Here is a 17,374-nt window from a genome sequence, read left to right as displayed (position 1 = left end):
TATATTTTTTTGTACAAGTAAATGATAAAAAAAAATAAAAATAAAAAATAAAAAAAAAAGGTTCGAATTGGATCGTATCCGATAACCCGGAAAAAGAACTAAAATTGATCTTCAAGCCAATTTGCACCGAACCGACCCGACCCGACCCGGCTGATAAAGCCCTATACTGAAGCGCGTTTATATCCTCACTCTCTCTCTCTCTCTCCCCTCTTTCTCTCTCTAACATCTAGTTAGCTCCAGATTCTTCTGTTTCACCTCCGGCCACCAATTTCCAGAGCCAAAGGGCAAGGAGTTAAATAGGTAAAAGTTAACAATTATCCAGCGTAACCCTTTCTCAAAGATTTCACACAGTTACACGCAATTTCCCACACAAAAAAAAAAAATGGAGAAATGAAAAAGTTTTTGTTTTTTTTTTTTTTTTTGCCAAAATCGTTTATTTTCCATTGTAGACTGAAACAAAGCTTCGAAGTTTGTTTTTTTGGCATAAATTTAAGAAGACAGCACTTTTGGCTGTATGTCATTTTGTTTAATTCGTTCAATTTGGGCTTTTTGTTTATTTCTGTGTTATCTCAATTGGCGCTGGTAACTTCCGCCTGCGTAGGTTATCTGCTTAGCTGCATAGTTAATTCATTCGCACCTCGAAAACATTTTGCTAAATTTTCTCAATTGGCGTCTTGATACTGTAAATTTACAGGGGATTGGATGGCAATTGTACCGTGTGGAAGTACATGGGTGACTCGGTGGGGGGCTCAGCCTCAACTCGCATTGAGACCCTCTGTTACCAATAAAGTATCGACATCCCCGAATTGGTAAACATTTTCGTATTTTTTTATTTGTGACCCTTATCTGTGCCGTATTGAACTACCGAACATTTGCAATTTACCGAATTTTGCAGCTCTTGACTTACCGTATTCCTTGTTTTTGTGTATTTATAGCTATGACGTTTTGGCGGTTTACTGCCTCTTCCATTTTGTATTTTCGTATTCGTTTTTTGCTTTCGAGTAATAGTGACAGACACGTGTAAGATGTGTGGAGGAGCTGCTGTTGGTCTTTATTTAGAATGTATCGATTCTGTTGAAAAGTAATTTGTTTTAATTATGTAGATTATAGTGGCTTAATGTAGACAATAACTACTACAAACCGTTGAAAAGAGTTTTCAAATGTGCTATTGATGACGGACGTAGAAGAAACATTATTTCGTCTAAGTGCATGGAGGTTAATGATTACATTCTGGTACCCGATATGCAAGACATCTGGCCTGGTGCCCAAACCGTATTTTACATCTTGTTTTGTTTTGACAACTATATAATCTTCTTATCCAAATTAAGGTACTATTGTTAACCAATTGAGGAGCAAAAGTGTACTAGTTAGCTCTCATTATAATTGTTATTTCTTTAGTGTTAGTTATTGGGAGTAAAGTCGCGGAAGAACGTTGAACTAATAAGCAACTGTTCATTTATTACATATGATGGGAAATAAGCCGCCATCATGAGGTCACGGAGTTGGCTACGTTGTCTACTCAACAGAAGTATTTAATATGGTTGTACGAGAATATCTTGTTGTACTTTACAGTTTTATTTTTATTTTAAATGTTTAGATGTTACCTTGTAAATTCACTTTTTACCAAAGAAGTCAATGTATGTCAGAAGCATTCTTGTGAATACTTGCATAGTGATGATTTGTCATGTTTCCGAAGTTTGTTGATTTCGAAGTTCGCGTAGTAAGGATTTCTTCTTCTTTGCATTTTTGTGTTTTCCCCTCTCAAGTTTGGACTGTATTTATCCCGCAGTCTCATATTTTTTTTATATGTATTTATCCCGCAGTCTCATGTTTCCATATCATTGCATAAACAAAGAGTCTGTAATCCATGATATGTATTTTATATTTTTATTGCAGTACATCGAACAGGATCAGACCACTGGCATCACAAAGTTCCACCATTTTCTCCAAAGAATCCTTGAGTGCACTTTTCAGTTCACGGTCGTACAGCAATCCAAGACAGAGAAGAGGAGCTCGGCTTGTTGTTAGAGCTGACAGAGTAAGATATTTTATGATTTCTTATTTTCGATTATTGTCGCAAAGAACTCTTTGTCTACGTTCTTCCTCTCCAGAATAGTTTTTCCTTCCTTTCTTCTTGCATTAATTTATAGAAATAAACATTGACTACTTTTACCCGCAGGATTACTACTCTGTGCTTGGTGTATCTAAAACTTCGAGCAAAGCAGAGATCAAAAGTGGTAAGCATTAGCTTTGACTATAATTCTTTCATTAGCACTGGGTTTATTGAAAATCTTTGTATTGTTAAATTGCTAAATGCGTTACATGATATTTCGTTTCTAGTAGAACTCAATCAACAATAGCTTACCTGGCTATGCCAGTGAGCTTATGTGATCCCTTAGGTCTGACTTAGTCATCATGAAGAAATCTGATATGGCACTTTGGTTGTGCTTTCCTTACATCTTTTACATCTGCTTAATAACTGATTTTTCATTTTTCATTTGAGAGCCACCGATTAAATATTTTTTCCCCAGATCCATTTTTAACTGGATATCTTCTCTAGGGAATTTACGACTTGCTTCCTTTTTCTGAATAATTATTTATGCTAGCTGTATTTTTGGAATGTCACGTAGTTTATTTGAAGAGAACTTGAAGGGATTTTCCTTCTTTCCTTTATTCTTCCTAGCAATTAATATTTGTTGCCGCATTTGTTTAGTGTTTTCAAAATTTGGGGCTCTCTTAATTTTTCAACAAGAAATATTCTACTTATAGTCTATTTGATATGTGAACATATCTTCTTGATTCCCACTAGATGATAAACTGCAATCCCTGACCGGTGAATGTGATTTGTATTTGAATTTTGTTCTATTATTTTCCTTCTTCAGCATATCGGAAGCTTGCAAGGAGTTACCACCCAGACGTGAACAAGTAAGTCGTATATCTTCCAATTGCATTGCCTTCCGGCTACCATTTTGTTCTTTATTTGGTTGGTTGTTTGTTTAATAATATTTTTGTTACGCTTCATATTTTATCGAATTTCTTGGAGGAAGAATAATCATTGAAATAACTTGCAAGTGAAATATTAAAAGCGAAGCACCACAATTGCCTTCTTTACTTAGGAACTTGGTTGAGTAATTGCTGCTTAGAATTTATTTGACCCGAGATGGTCTATATACCGACTCATCCCCACCACCATATTTGGAAAGAACCTATAGTTTATTTACATAGTCTGTCAAATGAATTTCATGGATTACTATTCTGCTAAAAAAGAATCACGTAAAAAAAGAAAGAGTCTGCATGATTTTTAATGTGTGTTACTGAGAAAATGTGAAATATTACTGTATAATAGTTGTATGCCATCATTTAAATATCAACCACTTAAAAGTGTCGGTTTCTAAATACTTTTGCCTCAACTACAGAGAAGCTGGGGCAGAGGATAAATTCAAGGAGATTAGCAATGCTTACGAGGTAGAATAATTCCAATCCTTGGATAAATATATGCCTATAGTTTCATCATTAGCATCTGATAAAATTATTTTTGAACTGTGGAAACAGGTTTTATCAGATGACGAGAAACGTTCGATTTACGACAAGTATGGTGAGGCAGGTCTTAAAGGCGCTGGCATGGGCACAGGGGTAAGTCCTTTCTCCTACAATAGGAGACAAAAAGAATTTAAAAAAAATCTACATTCTAACTAGGGGTGGAAATTGGAAGGATTGATTGGAATTATTAGCACTTTCTGAAAAATCCAATTTCTATCAGAAGTGAAAAATTAATTCAATTCTGTTCCAAGAAAAATCGGAAAATTGGTTATCGGAAGGAGAAAAAAAAAAAAAAAAAAAACTTGCTCCAAATTGGAACTTTCCGGATTGGCAATGGCGGAATTCTGAAAATTCCAATTTTTAGTAGCCGAAAATAAAATGTGAAATACATAACAATTTTGACATTAGTTAATTTTCGGAAATTAAAAACGGATCGGAAATCAAAATCTCGTATACATTCCAATTTCAATCCAAAAAAAAAATAAAAAAAATCGGAATGAAAAATATTGTTCCAAAATCTGAAAATCCGGGTTGGAATTGGCGTAAATTGGAAATCAATTTTCCACCCCTAATTCTAACGCATGTTATTGAATATGCAGGATTTCAGCAACCCTTTCGATCTATTCGAGTCATTATTTGAAGGAATGGGTGGAATGGGTGGCATGGGGGGCATGGGGGGCAGAAGCTCTCGAAGCAGAGCTCAAGAAGGCGAAGACCAAGTCTATAACCTAGTCCTAAACTTTAAAGAAGCAGTTTTCGGTGTTGAAAAAGAAATCGAAATCGCCCGTCTCGAGAGCTGTAATACTTGCAATGGATCAGGGGCAAAACCGGGAACAAAGGCGTCAAAATGCACTACATGCGGCGGCCAAGGGCAAGTCGTCTCGTCAGCGCGGACCCCACTAGGCGTCTTCCAGCAGGTGATGACGTGTTCAGCCTGTGGTGGGTCCGGAGAGATATCCACTCCCTGCACGACATGTAGCGGCAGCGGGCGTGTCAGAAAGTCGAAACGGATAAGCTTGAAAGTCCCGGCAGGTGTTGACGCGGGGAGCCGTTTGAGAGTTCGTTCTGAAGGGAATGCGGGTACTAGGGGGGGGCCACCTGGGGACCTTTTTGTAATTATAGATGTTTTGGGGGACCCCGTTTTGAAAAGGGACGACACGAATATACTCTACACTTGTAAGGTTTCGTACATTGATGCGATACTGGGTACTACGGTGAAGGTGCCCACGGTGGATGGAACTGTTGACTTGAAGATTCCTTCGGGTACACAACCGGGGACCACTTTGGTGATGGCGAAAAAGGGGGTCCCGCTTTTAAATAAGAATAATATGAGGGGCGATCAGCTGGTTAAAGTGCAGGTCGAGATCCCGAAACGGTTGAGTGGTGAAGAGAAGAAGCTTATCGAGGAACTCGCTGACCTAAACAAGGCTAAGGCTCCCAACAGTAAGAGATGATGATAGCTGTGGGGATTATTTGCAGGCCTCGAAACTTTTTGAGGATTAATTTTGGTGATTTGTTGGAACATTTATACATATAATTGAGAAATAATATTATAGGGAGATACCTTTTGTATGGGAAGTGAATTATCTAGATGTATCTTTAATTTTTTTTCCCTATTTTTGACCGTTGTTTATCGTAGTAAGTATCGTGTAAGAACAAGTGTCGAAACTGCCAGCTGTTGCTGATTGATTCATTGTCATCGTCGGGGTGACGTTGCACTTTCGTTTTACCGATTTTGTGCTAATGTTTCTGCAATTCAAGCAAGGGGGTGTAAAAGGTTGGGGCTGAAATGAATCGAGTCGAGCTGAATGAATGTTTGAATTTTCATCGAGCTTGGCTTGATAAGAAATCGAGTCGAACTCGAACTCAAACGAGCTTTAGTCCTAATCGAATTTTGAAAAAAGTAAAAATAGTGCCATGGACCTAATTCTATCGAAGCCTATAAATAATTTTTATAATACTTAAAAGAGTTATGATTACGTTAAAGATGTGCTTAATTTTCTTTATCTTTACTATAATCTTTAGCCCCAACCCAACCTGGTGATCATGATTAGTAGAACTTCATTTAGGAGACCAAAAGCAAAAACTCATATATTAAATAATATTTTTTTAATTAAAAAATAAATAAATAGGATTTGCTTTTAAATTTTAGTTAGATCTCCTTTTTGTGAATCCAGTTGGCACACGTGTGGTATCAATGATGTTACCACTAAAACCCTATTGCCCTACGCAAATTGCAATCATTCTCTCCATCTTCGCTTAATTTTACTTAAACAAATAAATATATATTTTTTATCTACATTATTATTAAATAAATAAATGGAATATCCTTTTTATTATTATTATTTATAAAACTTTCTGCGCGTATTCATGAGGGCTGTGCTTGTTGTGGGCCACCCGCTCGTGCGATCATGCGAGGTCAGGCCCATTAGGTTCAACCCAATTATAAAGTTGTTTTTGTGGGTCAAATAAAAAAATAGTAAAAGTTAAGGGGGTTGAAGTAATATTTATCCAAAGTGCGTGGCAAAAGGAATGTCATAGATTATGATTATTTATTTAATTAATACTCACCAATTAATTCTTTCTTTCTTAGTAATATTTGGTCGCTTATATTTAGAATTTGTAATTATTCATTTTGTTTTAATGTCCAATTAAAATGAGAAATATTTGGCTCTGACTTAGGTGGCGTTTGTAAATGTTTTTAAAATAACAGAAGTTAGTGATTATGAATTAATTTAACAATTAGTGTTTATTTTTAAAAACCGGGATTGTTCGCAAATTCCATGAGAAATAAACTTTCACCAACTTATTTTAGATAATTTTCTTTTTTAAACAACTTATTTTAAGAGGCGTTGAACCAAAAACTAGTACGGCATGTAAACACTTCAAAAGTGATTCTAAACCAAAAAAAGCTCAGAATCATTTTTCAAAAGCTTCTGCAAACACCACAACTTCGGAGAAGACTATTCATCCCCGATATTTTTCGAAAAAAAGAAAAAAAAATCCCGAAAAATTAGTAGGACGAAATTCAAAAATCGATTATAAAAAAGTTAGTATGATATTTTGGTGAATAACATAGCAAATGGTGACCTCATGGAGACTTCAAAAGCTAACCTAACCTAACTTAACTAGGTCCCTTTCCTTCATGGCTAACCCAATCATTGATCAAGAAACATTACACACCAATGTGCAAGAAACTAAGCCAAACTCTTAAAATAAGCATATATATATATATCACCCACCTATAGATACAACAATTCTATATCTAAAAAAAAAAGTAAAACATAATAATACATACACACACTAGTACTTCACTCATCTATTATATATATATATATACAAGGTCATTAAAACTTGTAAAAATCCTCCAAACATTATAGCAAAAAAATGGCTTCGGAGAAAGTCGAGACTGTAGTTGCCGGAAACTACGTCGAAATGGAAAGGGAAGGAGAAGAAGATCAAGAGGGAAAATCGAGCTCCACTAGGAGCAATTTATCGAAGATTTTCTGGCACGGTGGTTCCGTTTACGATGCATGGTTCAGCTGCGCTTCTAATCAGGTTCGTTACTTTTTTGCATTATATATATTGTTATTTGTTAGAACTAATAATTAACCAATACTACGTACGTCGTTTTCGATTAAATTATCATCGACCAGGTTGCGCAAGTGCTGCTTACGCTGCCGTATTCGTTCTCGCAACTCGGGATGGTGTCCGGGATTCTGTTTCAACTATTGTATGGATTGATGGGGAGCTGGACTGCTTATCTTATCAGTGTTCTTTATGTCGAGTATAGAACTAGGAAGGAGAGAGAGAAGGTCGATTTCAGAAACCACGTTATTCAGGTAATTATTTAATTTGAAATAATTACTCCCTCCGTTTCATATTAACTGTCGACTTTGAAGAAATTTACTAAATTACTGATTTTACAACTTTGCCCTTATTAATTCGCACAAACAAAAGAAGCAAGTAATTGAGAGAGATGGTATGATTGCAAAAGATTATCTAAAAGCATAAATTAATGATTCTGATCAATTAAATTGGTTTTAAGTGCTTATTTTCTAAAAGTTGGCGTTTGTTTTGCAAATCCGCTCAAAAAACAACTTAAATAAAAAAAAAATACAAAAAAAAAAAGCATGTCATGGGGTGCTTTTCGAAATTAACGCTTAAAAACGCTTATTTTAAGAGAAGCAAAATCAGCAAAAGTTGATTTTCGCAAACATCGAAAAACTGATTAATGTGTGTGTGTATTGTGTGTGGAGACAGTGGTTTGAAGTTCTAGATGGGCTATTAGGGAAGCACTGGAGAAACATTGGCCTCTTTTTCAACTGCACTTTTCTTCTCTTTGGATCTGTCATTCAGCTCATTGCATGTGCCAGGTATATCTATATATGCATATATATGCTTCTCTCTCTCTCTCTAGATCTTCTCTCTCTAAAAGAATGAATTAATGTAATTGAATGAATGCAGTAACATCTATTACATAAATGACAACCTGGACAAGAGAACTTGGACATACATATTTGGAGCATGCTGTGCAACAACTGTGTTTATCCCATCTTTCCGCAACTACAGGATTTGGTCTTTTCTTGGCCTTATTATGACTACTTACACTGCTTGGTACCTCACCATTGCTTCCCTTCTCCACGGCCAGGTACGTACATTCATTAATTTAATCTTCAATTAATTTAATCACAATCATCTCCTAATTAATTAATAATTAATCATTAAAGGTTGAAGGAGTTAAGCACTCTGGCCCAGCCAAAATGGTTCTCTACTTCACTGGGGCTACCAACATTCTTTACACATTTGGTGGCCATGCTGTCACTGTGTCAGTACTTTAAATTAATCTTAATTATGGCCTTAATCAAATTTAATTATCATAAAAAAAAATATTTAATTTTCTTTTTTGGGCAGGGAAATAATGCATGCAATGTGGAAGCCACAGAAATTCAAGCTGATATACCTAATCGCGACGATTTACGTGCTTACACTAACGCTTCCGTCAGCCAGTGCCGTTTATTGGGCTTTCGGAGATTTATTGCTAAACAGATCCAACGCTTTAGCTTTGCTCCCAAGAACCGGATTTCGAGACGCTGCTGTAGTCCTCATGCTCATCCATCAGGTCCAAACCTCGACTGTGTTTTAGTGTTAACTACTTTGTCTGATCAATCTTGTTGTTATTAAATAATATTAATGCGTCGTGTGCAGTTCATAACGTTTGGATTTGCGTGCACTCCGCTGTACTTTGTGTGGGAGAAATTCCTCGGCGTGCACGAAACGAAGAGCTTGCTAAAACGGGCGCTAACGAGATTGCCCGTGGTGATTCCGATTTGGTTCTTGGCTATAATTTTCCCATTCTTCGGACCGATAAATTCGACAGTTGGATCACTTCTTGTTAGCTTCACAGTCTACATTATTCCTGCAATGGCACATATGATCACTTTTGCTTCTGCTTCAGCCAGAGAGGTATAATATATACAATATTTATACAAAACAAATTCAATAATTATTTCATTTAATTTGTTGTCAATTATTTCATTTCATTAAAAGCTATAGTGCCTAAAAGTACACTATAGATGGATACATAATTAAGTCACAATCTTTAATTTGGCTTAGCTTTTATCAGCACTTTGAATAATATGTTAGGCAAGATAATGAAATAGACAACACTCCCCACACATGAAAATAAAGTAAAAAAGAAGAAAAAAAGGTTAGGTTGTGAATATTGTCAAGGAGTGCCTTTTATTCCTTTTATTTATTTATTATTATTATTACTTTTTTTTAATAAATCATATTATTATTATTAACTTATCCATATTTTATTTTAATTTTTTTTTTTGGTAATTATTTTGTACAGAATGCAGTGGAGAGGGCACCAAAAATAGTAGGAGGATGGGTTGGTTTGTACTCAATGAATATATTTGTAGTGGTATGGGTTTTTATTGTTGGATTTGGATTTGGAGGGTGGGCAAGTATGGTCAATTTTGTACACCAAATTGACACATTTGGTGTCTTCACCAAGTGTTATCAGTGCCCTAAGCATAAAGTTTGATTAATTATTATTACAAGAAAAATATTTAATTAATTAGGATATCAAGATTTATACATATGTAAGTGTGTAAAAATTAAGATTGGCTTTTTCGTAATTTTTATTAATATTTTGTTTTTTGGTTTCTACTTTTCAGTTAGTTGAAGGGTTTCTTCAACATGTGTGGCCATTAGTGTTTGTGATAAGAAGTGTAATTCCCTTAGCTTTCTTTTTGTGGGGTTTTTTTTTCTTTATATATTTAATATTTTGATTATTATGATTTAATATCTATGTATATTGTTTTTATAGCAGTCAATCATTGTTGTATTAGTGTTCGACGATTTGCCTCAAAGAATTATGTGCATTGAACTTCATAATATTGATGCATGGGTTATTTCATTTTCAATCAAAATGTATAAAGTTATATATTATAGTTCTCTTTTAGGCCCCATAATTTCATGTCACGTAATTGGGTACCTACCTAACTAATTTGACAAGACTTATTGAGCTACTCTCGTTTCGACCATCATGTATCTGATTAAAGAATCTCAAGATGTCCCGCAGAAAATGATCTGGAGAGTCTGTGTTACGTGACCTGAATTCGAATCTCTTTACTAATAGTCGATAAATCGAGTTTGTCAATCACATGAGCAGTTTAGTTCACTATTTCTTACTCCACTATCAAAAAAACCATCCATCAATATATGATTGAATGAATCACTACATCGTACATTCTACTACACTCATAACTCTCTCTCTCTCTCTCTCTCTCTCTCTCTCTCTCTCTCTCTCTCATACACACACACACTATCTAACATTTGGATTTGCATGATTATTGATTACACATAAGCTAATCCATTGAATCATCAAGTTATAAATCAGTTTAAATAATTAAGTACGTACACACATACCCCACCACACCTCCAACTCAAAAAACAAGAAAATAAAAATAGAGAGAAGAAAATAAAATAATTAATTTAATTTGTTGGATTTATTCAGATTGTAAGCATATGAATGAGGGAACCAAATCTTGATGAGGGTCGTGCAATCCCCAAGAACAGCACACATGGGGGCGTCGGCCTCCTTTTTCTGCAATTTTCTTTTTTCTTCTTTCACACATTAATTGGACTTTCAAAATTAAATTAAATTAAATTTAAATAAATAAATCATGTGATGTGAGACTATTCAATTTTTTTTATGTTTATTTACTACAAGGACAAGAGACTAAGGACACAACTTTGAGTTAGCTTTTATGGCGATTTGTGCCAATTTCTCATTTGTTTATTATTTTTATTTTATTTTTTTATAATGAAGTTTCTCATTTGTTTATTATTATTAATTTTTTTTTTATAATGAAGGAACCGATGCACTAGACTAGGCTAGATTTTTTTGTAATAACTTGTAAATCATACAAGAGATGTAAATTACACTAAGTTAACTATGTGTAACAAGCTCGACCTAACGACTGTTAACAAGGAGATTCGAACATAGATCAACTGACACAAACTAATATTATTTCTTGATTTATTACACTATGAAAAGAAAATTATTGTTAATTTTTAATAAATTGAGATTTGTATTAAACAAGAGTCTTGATGGGCCAAAATTGAAAAGATCCGACCCATTTCAATAAAGTATTTACATGTGATTGGGCCTCCAATAGAGGACCATCGTCCCATATTCTAGAGCTGAATAAAGCTTACGTGACCAGTTTTTCTCAAAAAAAAAAAAAAAAAAAAACGTGACCAGTTTCTTTATTTTCCTTTTTCTTTATTATTTTATTTTTTTTATTTTCCTTTATTTTTAGCTTTATATATAATTGTTATATTTGCATGTGGAAATCTGCACATTCAATGATATAGACTTAAAAAGTTTTGGGACAAGCAATCGTACGCCTCAGTCGTTATCGATATCCTTTAAGATTAAATTACGGTCACTTTTGGGGTAAGGGTAACTCACGGTCACTTATACGTTTATTATTGTAGTGTTAATTTTAATGGAATCTTATAGATTATATGAAATATTCTCTAGTTTGTAATCGTTTTACCCCTTTCGAACTCCACATTTTGAAACAAGATGATCATAAGATGTGTATCGTGATTTGTAAATATCATAAATTTGCATTTTGCCACAAACCGAGTACAAAATATAGATTATTACACGGGATTTAGAAGGTTATGTTTAATTTGACAGTATAGAAGATTCATAACTGAGGGGTGGTTGTAATTACCCAAACTTGAGAGGATTTTTTCGTAATTCGAATTTACCTCAAGAGATGGCCGTAATTTACCCTTATTTATATATATATATATATATATATATATATATATATATATATATATATATATATATATATATATATATATATATATATATTTTAAAAATATTATTGTAAATTTTTATCATCCTCGGCCCATTAAAGCTACGAGAATATTCTTCGGCCCATCTTTTCACAACCCATTTGTAAAATGGGTCAAACTACGTACGGACTGCCCATCAAAGCGCGACAACCTCATACGGATCGAAACTCAGTTTCAGCCCACCGCCCGATAGTCGTCGCCGGAGTCAACGACACCCACAAGGCCGGTCGTGGTCGCGATTGAAGAGAGCTCTGTTCTGTTCATTTTTCCCGGCAGAGAGATTGAACGGAATATTCGTTTTTGGGGGGTTTAAATAGAGCAAGGGTTTAAGCCATTTTCAAGCTGTGGAAAAAGGGTTTGTTAACTTCAAATTTTGAACAAAGCTATCAGAACGAGCTATGGTGTTCGGTCAGGTGGTTATTGGACCGCCGGGCTCCGGCAAGACGACTTACTGCAACGGCATGTCTCAATTTCTCCGGCTAATCGGCCGGTACCTTTTTCTGAACCTTATACACTGTATATTTCAATTTTGGAGTTAAATAGATACAGTTTTTTGAGTTAATTGCAATCAGTATAAGTTTTCGTTGTTAATTTGATTGCAGGAAGGTTGCAGTGATCAATATGGATCCAGCAAACGATTCTTTGCCGTATCCGATCATTTTACTTCATTTTCGTTGTGATTGAAATTTAGCACGTTGTTGTTTGAATGCGTTCCGTTTTTTCGTGTATTGGGATATTAGAAGAGTTATTTCCTTATATACGATACAGATACGAATGTGCTGTAAACATCGAGGATTTAATTAAGCTTAGTGATGTCATGGCTGAGCACTCGCTTGGTCCTAACGGAGGTATCTCGATTCTCGTCACTTAATATTATGCTGAAATTTACTTCAACTACCTAAACGAACTCCTAGATTTTTAGTGAAGTTAACCGACTCTCGTTTTTCTGTGAATTCTATCGTGTGTTTGTTACAGGTCTTGTTTATTGCATGGATTATTTGGAGAAGAACATCGACTGGTTAGAATCCAAACTGAAGCCTCTTCTCAAAGGTTGCTATCATATTTAAATTTCCGTTAGTTCTGCTTTTTATGTATTCAACATATTCTCGACGTATTCGTTGGATTAGTTAGTGCTGTTTATATATGGTAATTCGATGACTTACGTAACTGTGAATTGAGCCTTACGCTTGTTCTTGAGTTGAGTCTGTTTGAAACTTCTTATGTCACTGCTAGCAATAATATTTTATTATTATTATCGATAATACTGTTCGCCAATGGAATCCGATCCGCATCGTTTGCAGATCACTATCTCCTCTTCGATTTCCCTGGCCAAGTGGAACTCTTTTTCCTCCACGAAAATGCAAAGGGAGTGATCATGAAACTCGTAAAGAAATTAAATCTCAGGGTACATTTTGCATCTCTCTACTTACTTCCTTTACAATGAAATTCTTTTCGAACTGTGTCCGAAATAAGGGAATTATTATTTTGACAATTATGGAACCTTAAATAAAACGAGAGACTTAGCGTGTCCCTTCTCTCTGCAGTTGACAGCTGTGCACTTAGTCGATGCACATCTTTGCAGTGATCCGGGGAAGTACGTGAGTGCGTTGCTCCTTTCTTTGTCAACCATGCTACATATGGAGCTCCCTCATGTCAACGTTTTGTCGAAGATTGATTTGATCGAAAGCTATGGGAAACTAGGTTAGAGCACTTATATGTCGATATTTGTGGATTCGTTTGTTCTTAATTCTTGTATCATTTTCCAATTTGTTTTTTTTGGTTTTGTTTTGCAGCTTTCAACCTTGACTTCTACACGGATGTACAAGATTTAAACTATTTACAACATCATCTTGGACAGGATCCTCGATATGCAAAGTATAGGTATTAAACCATGTTTAAGTCATTAATAGCTTGTTATCCTATTCTTTCATGAAATGAAGCCATCAATAGCTTTTCGTCCTAATTTTGCATGTAGGGGTGGAAATAGGAACGGAAGTTCGATTTTGGAACAATATTTTTCTGTTCCAAATTCTGAAATTTCGATTTCCGATCAGATTCCAATTTCCAAAAATTCCGTTTTTTCCCCGAAAATTATACATGTAATATCGAAATTTATTATGTATTTCATGTGACTAAAAAATTGGAATTTTCGAATTCTGCCGATTCCGATCCGAAAAATTCTGATTTTGGAACAATTTTCTCAATCTAGTTTCTGAAATTCCGATTTCTGAATTTTCGGATTATTCTTCGCATCGAAATTAAAATTTGTTTTTCATTTTCGAAAAAAAATGGATTTTTTTTCGAACGTGCTAATTCCGATCCGATCCGTCCGATTTCCACCCCTTCTTGCATGAAATAAAGCCATTAATTCAGGACCAAAAGATATTAATTCCGAACACACATAGCCCTTTAATTATCTTAGGCTCTTCCCACCAGATTTTGCAATCTTTTCCGACATATATAATACGATGCAGAGTGAACAAAATATAGTATACAGTATGTGCCGGTACATTTCATATCTCTTATTAGTATTTGTCATGTAGATTCTCCTAGGGTTTGTGCCAAGAAAAAAAAAAATATATATATATATATATATATATATATATATATATATATATATATATATATATATATATATATATATATTGAAACGGGTTCCATTATTCGTCGCAAATTTTTCTTTCCATCTTCTAAATATACATGCAAAGATGCTTGTAAAAATTCCAATCAGTTTACTATTTCCATGCAGAAAGCTGACGAAGGAGCTTTGCGAGGTGATAGATAATTACGGGCTTGTCAATTTTAGTACTTTGGACATTCAGGTACATTCACATCTCTACATGGTGTAATAATTGAGTACATAATGATTATGTTTCGCCTAGTTTCTTACACCTTCGTTTTTTCAGGACAAAGAGAGTGTCGGGACTTTAGTTAAGCTAATCGACAAGAGCAATGGGTATATATTTGCGGGCATCGATGCAAGTGCCGTTGAGTTCAGCAAAATTGCAGTCGGCGCTGTTGATTGGGATTATTACAGATATCCTTTTTTAGTGTTTGGATCGCCGTGTTTATTTTCGTCTAGTCCAATATGCTTTTTCAAATTTTAAACAGATATAACAATTAGTATGCATACTTTACGGATTTGAGTACTGTTGAATCCGAATTTAATCGATTTTCCTTGACATAGATAGTGATTACAGTTGCAGCCGTGCAGGAGAAGTACATGAAGGACGAAGACGAGGATTTTGATGATAAGTGAGACCAGATATCTTTTTGGAGTTTATAATGAGGATTGTATTTTATTCTTTATTAGTTTCCGGTTTTTTTTTTTTAATATTATCGTTTCTAAAGAGTTTCTTGATTAACTATTTACCATGAATGTGTGGACCAAGGATTGTATGATATGGGAGTTGTATTGTAATTTGTGTAGACACACATGCACAAGCTCCCGAAAAAAAAAAGTAGTAACAAAATTTTAGTTTGAATTTTTATGTTGTGTCAGGTTGAAGTACAATATATCTCTTTGATTGAATTTTATCATAAGAAACATAAATTTTATTAATTTGTAAAAATTGTAAATCAGTGAAATTGAATTGTTAATCAGTGAGATTAAATTGATTTTTTGACGTTTTAAAATTTATTCAAAAATTTGAATCGATTAAGGAATACTCGAGTGAAATCAAATCGTAAGATTTTAATAATCATGATCATAATATTTTGAAATAGATTATTTCCTATTTATATTTAACATGTATACTAAATAATCAAATACTTTTATTAATTCAATATTGAACTATATATTATTGACTTTTTTAACTAATATTAGAAAAAAAAAAAAATCAAAATACCCGGTTCGACCCGGCACCATCCAAAGAACTTCCTCCTCCATGGTTTTGTTCCGCTTCTCAATATTCAAGTTTTTGGACCCGACGGGTTAGAATCTGACTTGACCGTTCCAAACCAGTGCACATGTATAGTATATAGAGTCTAAAGTGTTTATAAAACAATATTTAGATTGATTTTAGAACACTTATATATTTTTAGAACTTAGGACTTTATATGATTTCTTTAGATAATTTATATTCACCATATGATCAAAGAAATAGTGATGGTCTTACCTAGTATAAATAGGCATTATGATTGAACCTTAAATTCAAGTTTTGGACCGGGTGGGTCAGAACCTAACCTCACGGTTCCAAAGCAGTGCACATAAATTCAAGTTTTGGACCGGGTGGGTCAGAACCTGACCTCACGGTTCCAAACCACAGTGCACATGTCTAGGTGTGGAGTAAACAAAAAATATAGAAACAAAAATGCATCTAAACACATCGCACACACGATCACATCAAAAAAATCATTAATAAAAATGCTAATTAAATAATTTGAAAAATGAATAAACAAATTAAGTTAGTGCATATCTAAAAAAACAATTATTGTAAAAATCAATTTATAATTATTATTAATTATATTGTGGCAATTTGACATTTCATAATTTCTATTAGGGATTTTGATGGACCGTTAGTTTTAAGGAGATAATTGTAAATTTATACAATATGGATAAAATTTGTGTAATTTAGACATTTTTACGATTTATCATATATATATATATATATATATATATATATATATATATATATATATATATATATATATATAATAGGGTAAATAGCACTTGACCCCCATGTGGTATCAATATAAGCGGATAACCCTCTTGTGGTTTATGATGAGTAGCTTTCGTAAGATATTCAATAGTGAGTGTATTTCACTTGCCCAATTCGCAAGTGGTGGAGTTTTTTCTAGCTATAAATTTCTAAAAATACCCATGTTGCCCTTCTTGTATGAACCCATGTTCATTTCTAATTTCTTTAAACTACTAGTTAAACAAACTTTAGTAAGCCAATTTAAAAAATATGTGATTTAGTAAAATAAGAAAAATACATAAATTACTAAGATATGTTAACGCACGCACAAGTATTGGGATTGCTTTCGGTAATTAGAAATTATTGTTTTCTTTCATTTTTAAAATTAGTTCGAAACAAAGTCTTTTTATTTTACCGCCAAAATATAATGATAAAAGTAAAATAAAATTTCGCCTTTATACAATAAATATTTGGGACATTCAGATGAACAATGACAAAAAATAAATAAAAAAGTAAAATATGCATAACAAAAAGATTCAACAAACGTATATTAAAATTAAAAACTTATGTTGGAGTTGTCATCACCAGGTTTTGCTTGGATATAATACTCCGCAATCACACATGAAATTTGTTCATTATGTTATTTTCATATAATAAAATAATGTGAGCCCTAATTGTTTATCAAGTGAAGTAAACCTAAACAATACAAGTATGAGATAAATAAAAGGGCAAAATAGACATTTACCTCTTTCGGTTACTGAAATTACCAAAAGCTACTCATCATAAACCACAAGGGGTTATCCGCC

The 17,374-nt window shown here is 33.9% G+C and overlaps 3 protein-coding genes across 3 annotated transcripts; all 3 read left to right on the top strand.

The window, feature by feature from the left end:
- The first annotated feature begins 166 nt into the window (after positions 1-166).
- LOC105974385 (chaperone protein dnaJ A7A, chloroplastic) lies at positions 167-5,269 on the top strand. Its single transcript, XM_012999477.2, has 8 exons — positions 167-300; positions 695-809; positions 1,897-2,038; positions 2,180-2,237; positions 2,883-2,925; positions 3,417-3,465; positions 3,553-3,633; positions 4,140-5,269. The coding sequence occupies exons 2-8, from the start codon at positions 703-705 to the stop codon at positions 4,992-4,994; spliced, it is 1,335 nt and encodes a 444-aa protein (XP_012854931.1). The 5' UTR covers positions 167-300; positions 695-702; the 3' UTR covers positions 4,995-5,269.
- A 1,289-nt stretch (positions 5,270-6,558) lies between these two features.
- LOC105974483 (auxin transporter-like protein 3) lies at positions 6,559-9,853 on the top strand. The gene is made up of 8 exons (XM_012999593.2): positions 6,559-7,098; positions 7,197-7,382; positions 7,804-7,916; positions 8,008-8,191; positions 8,271-8,368; positions 8,455-8,662; positions 8,749-9,006; positions 9,398-9,853. Exons 1-8 carry the CDS (start codon positions 6,928-6,930, stop codon positions 9,590-9,592), a joined length of 1,413 nt encoding a protein of 470 aa, XP_012855047.2. The 5' UTR covers positions 6,559-6,927; the 3' UTR covers positions 9,593-9,853.
- A 2,213-nt stretch (positions 9,854-12,066) lies between these two features.
- QQT1 (P-loop containing nucleoside triphosphate hydrolases superfamily protein) lies at positions 12,067-15,417 on the top strand. The gene is made up of 10 exons (XM_088815866.1): positions 12,067-12,418; positions 12,531-12,575; positions 12,697-12,776; positions 12,904-12,978; positions 13,230-13,333; positions 13,473-13,629; positions 13,722-13,809; positions 14,678-14,750; positions 14,835-14,966; positions 15,128-15,417. The coding sequence occupies exons 1-10, from the start codon at positions 12,327-12,329 to the stop codon at positions 15,185-15,187; spliced, it is 906 nt and encodes a 301-aa protein (XP_088671992.1). The 5' UTR covers positions 12,067-12,326; the 3' UTR covers positions 15,188-15,417.
- The last annotated feature ends 1,957 nt before the right edge of the window (positions 15,418-17,374 follow it).

Source organism: Erythranthe guttata, chromosome 3 (assembly GCF_056151865.1).
Source record: "Erythranthe guttata isolate IM_541 chromosome 3, IM_541, whole genome shotgun sequence".
NCBI lineage: Eukaryota > Viridiplantae > Streptophyta > Magnoliopsida > Lamiales > Phrymaceae > Erythranthe > Erythranthe guttata.
This window is presented reverse-complemented; position numbering and strand designations above follow the sequence as displayed.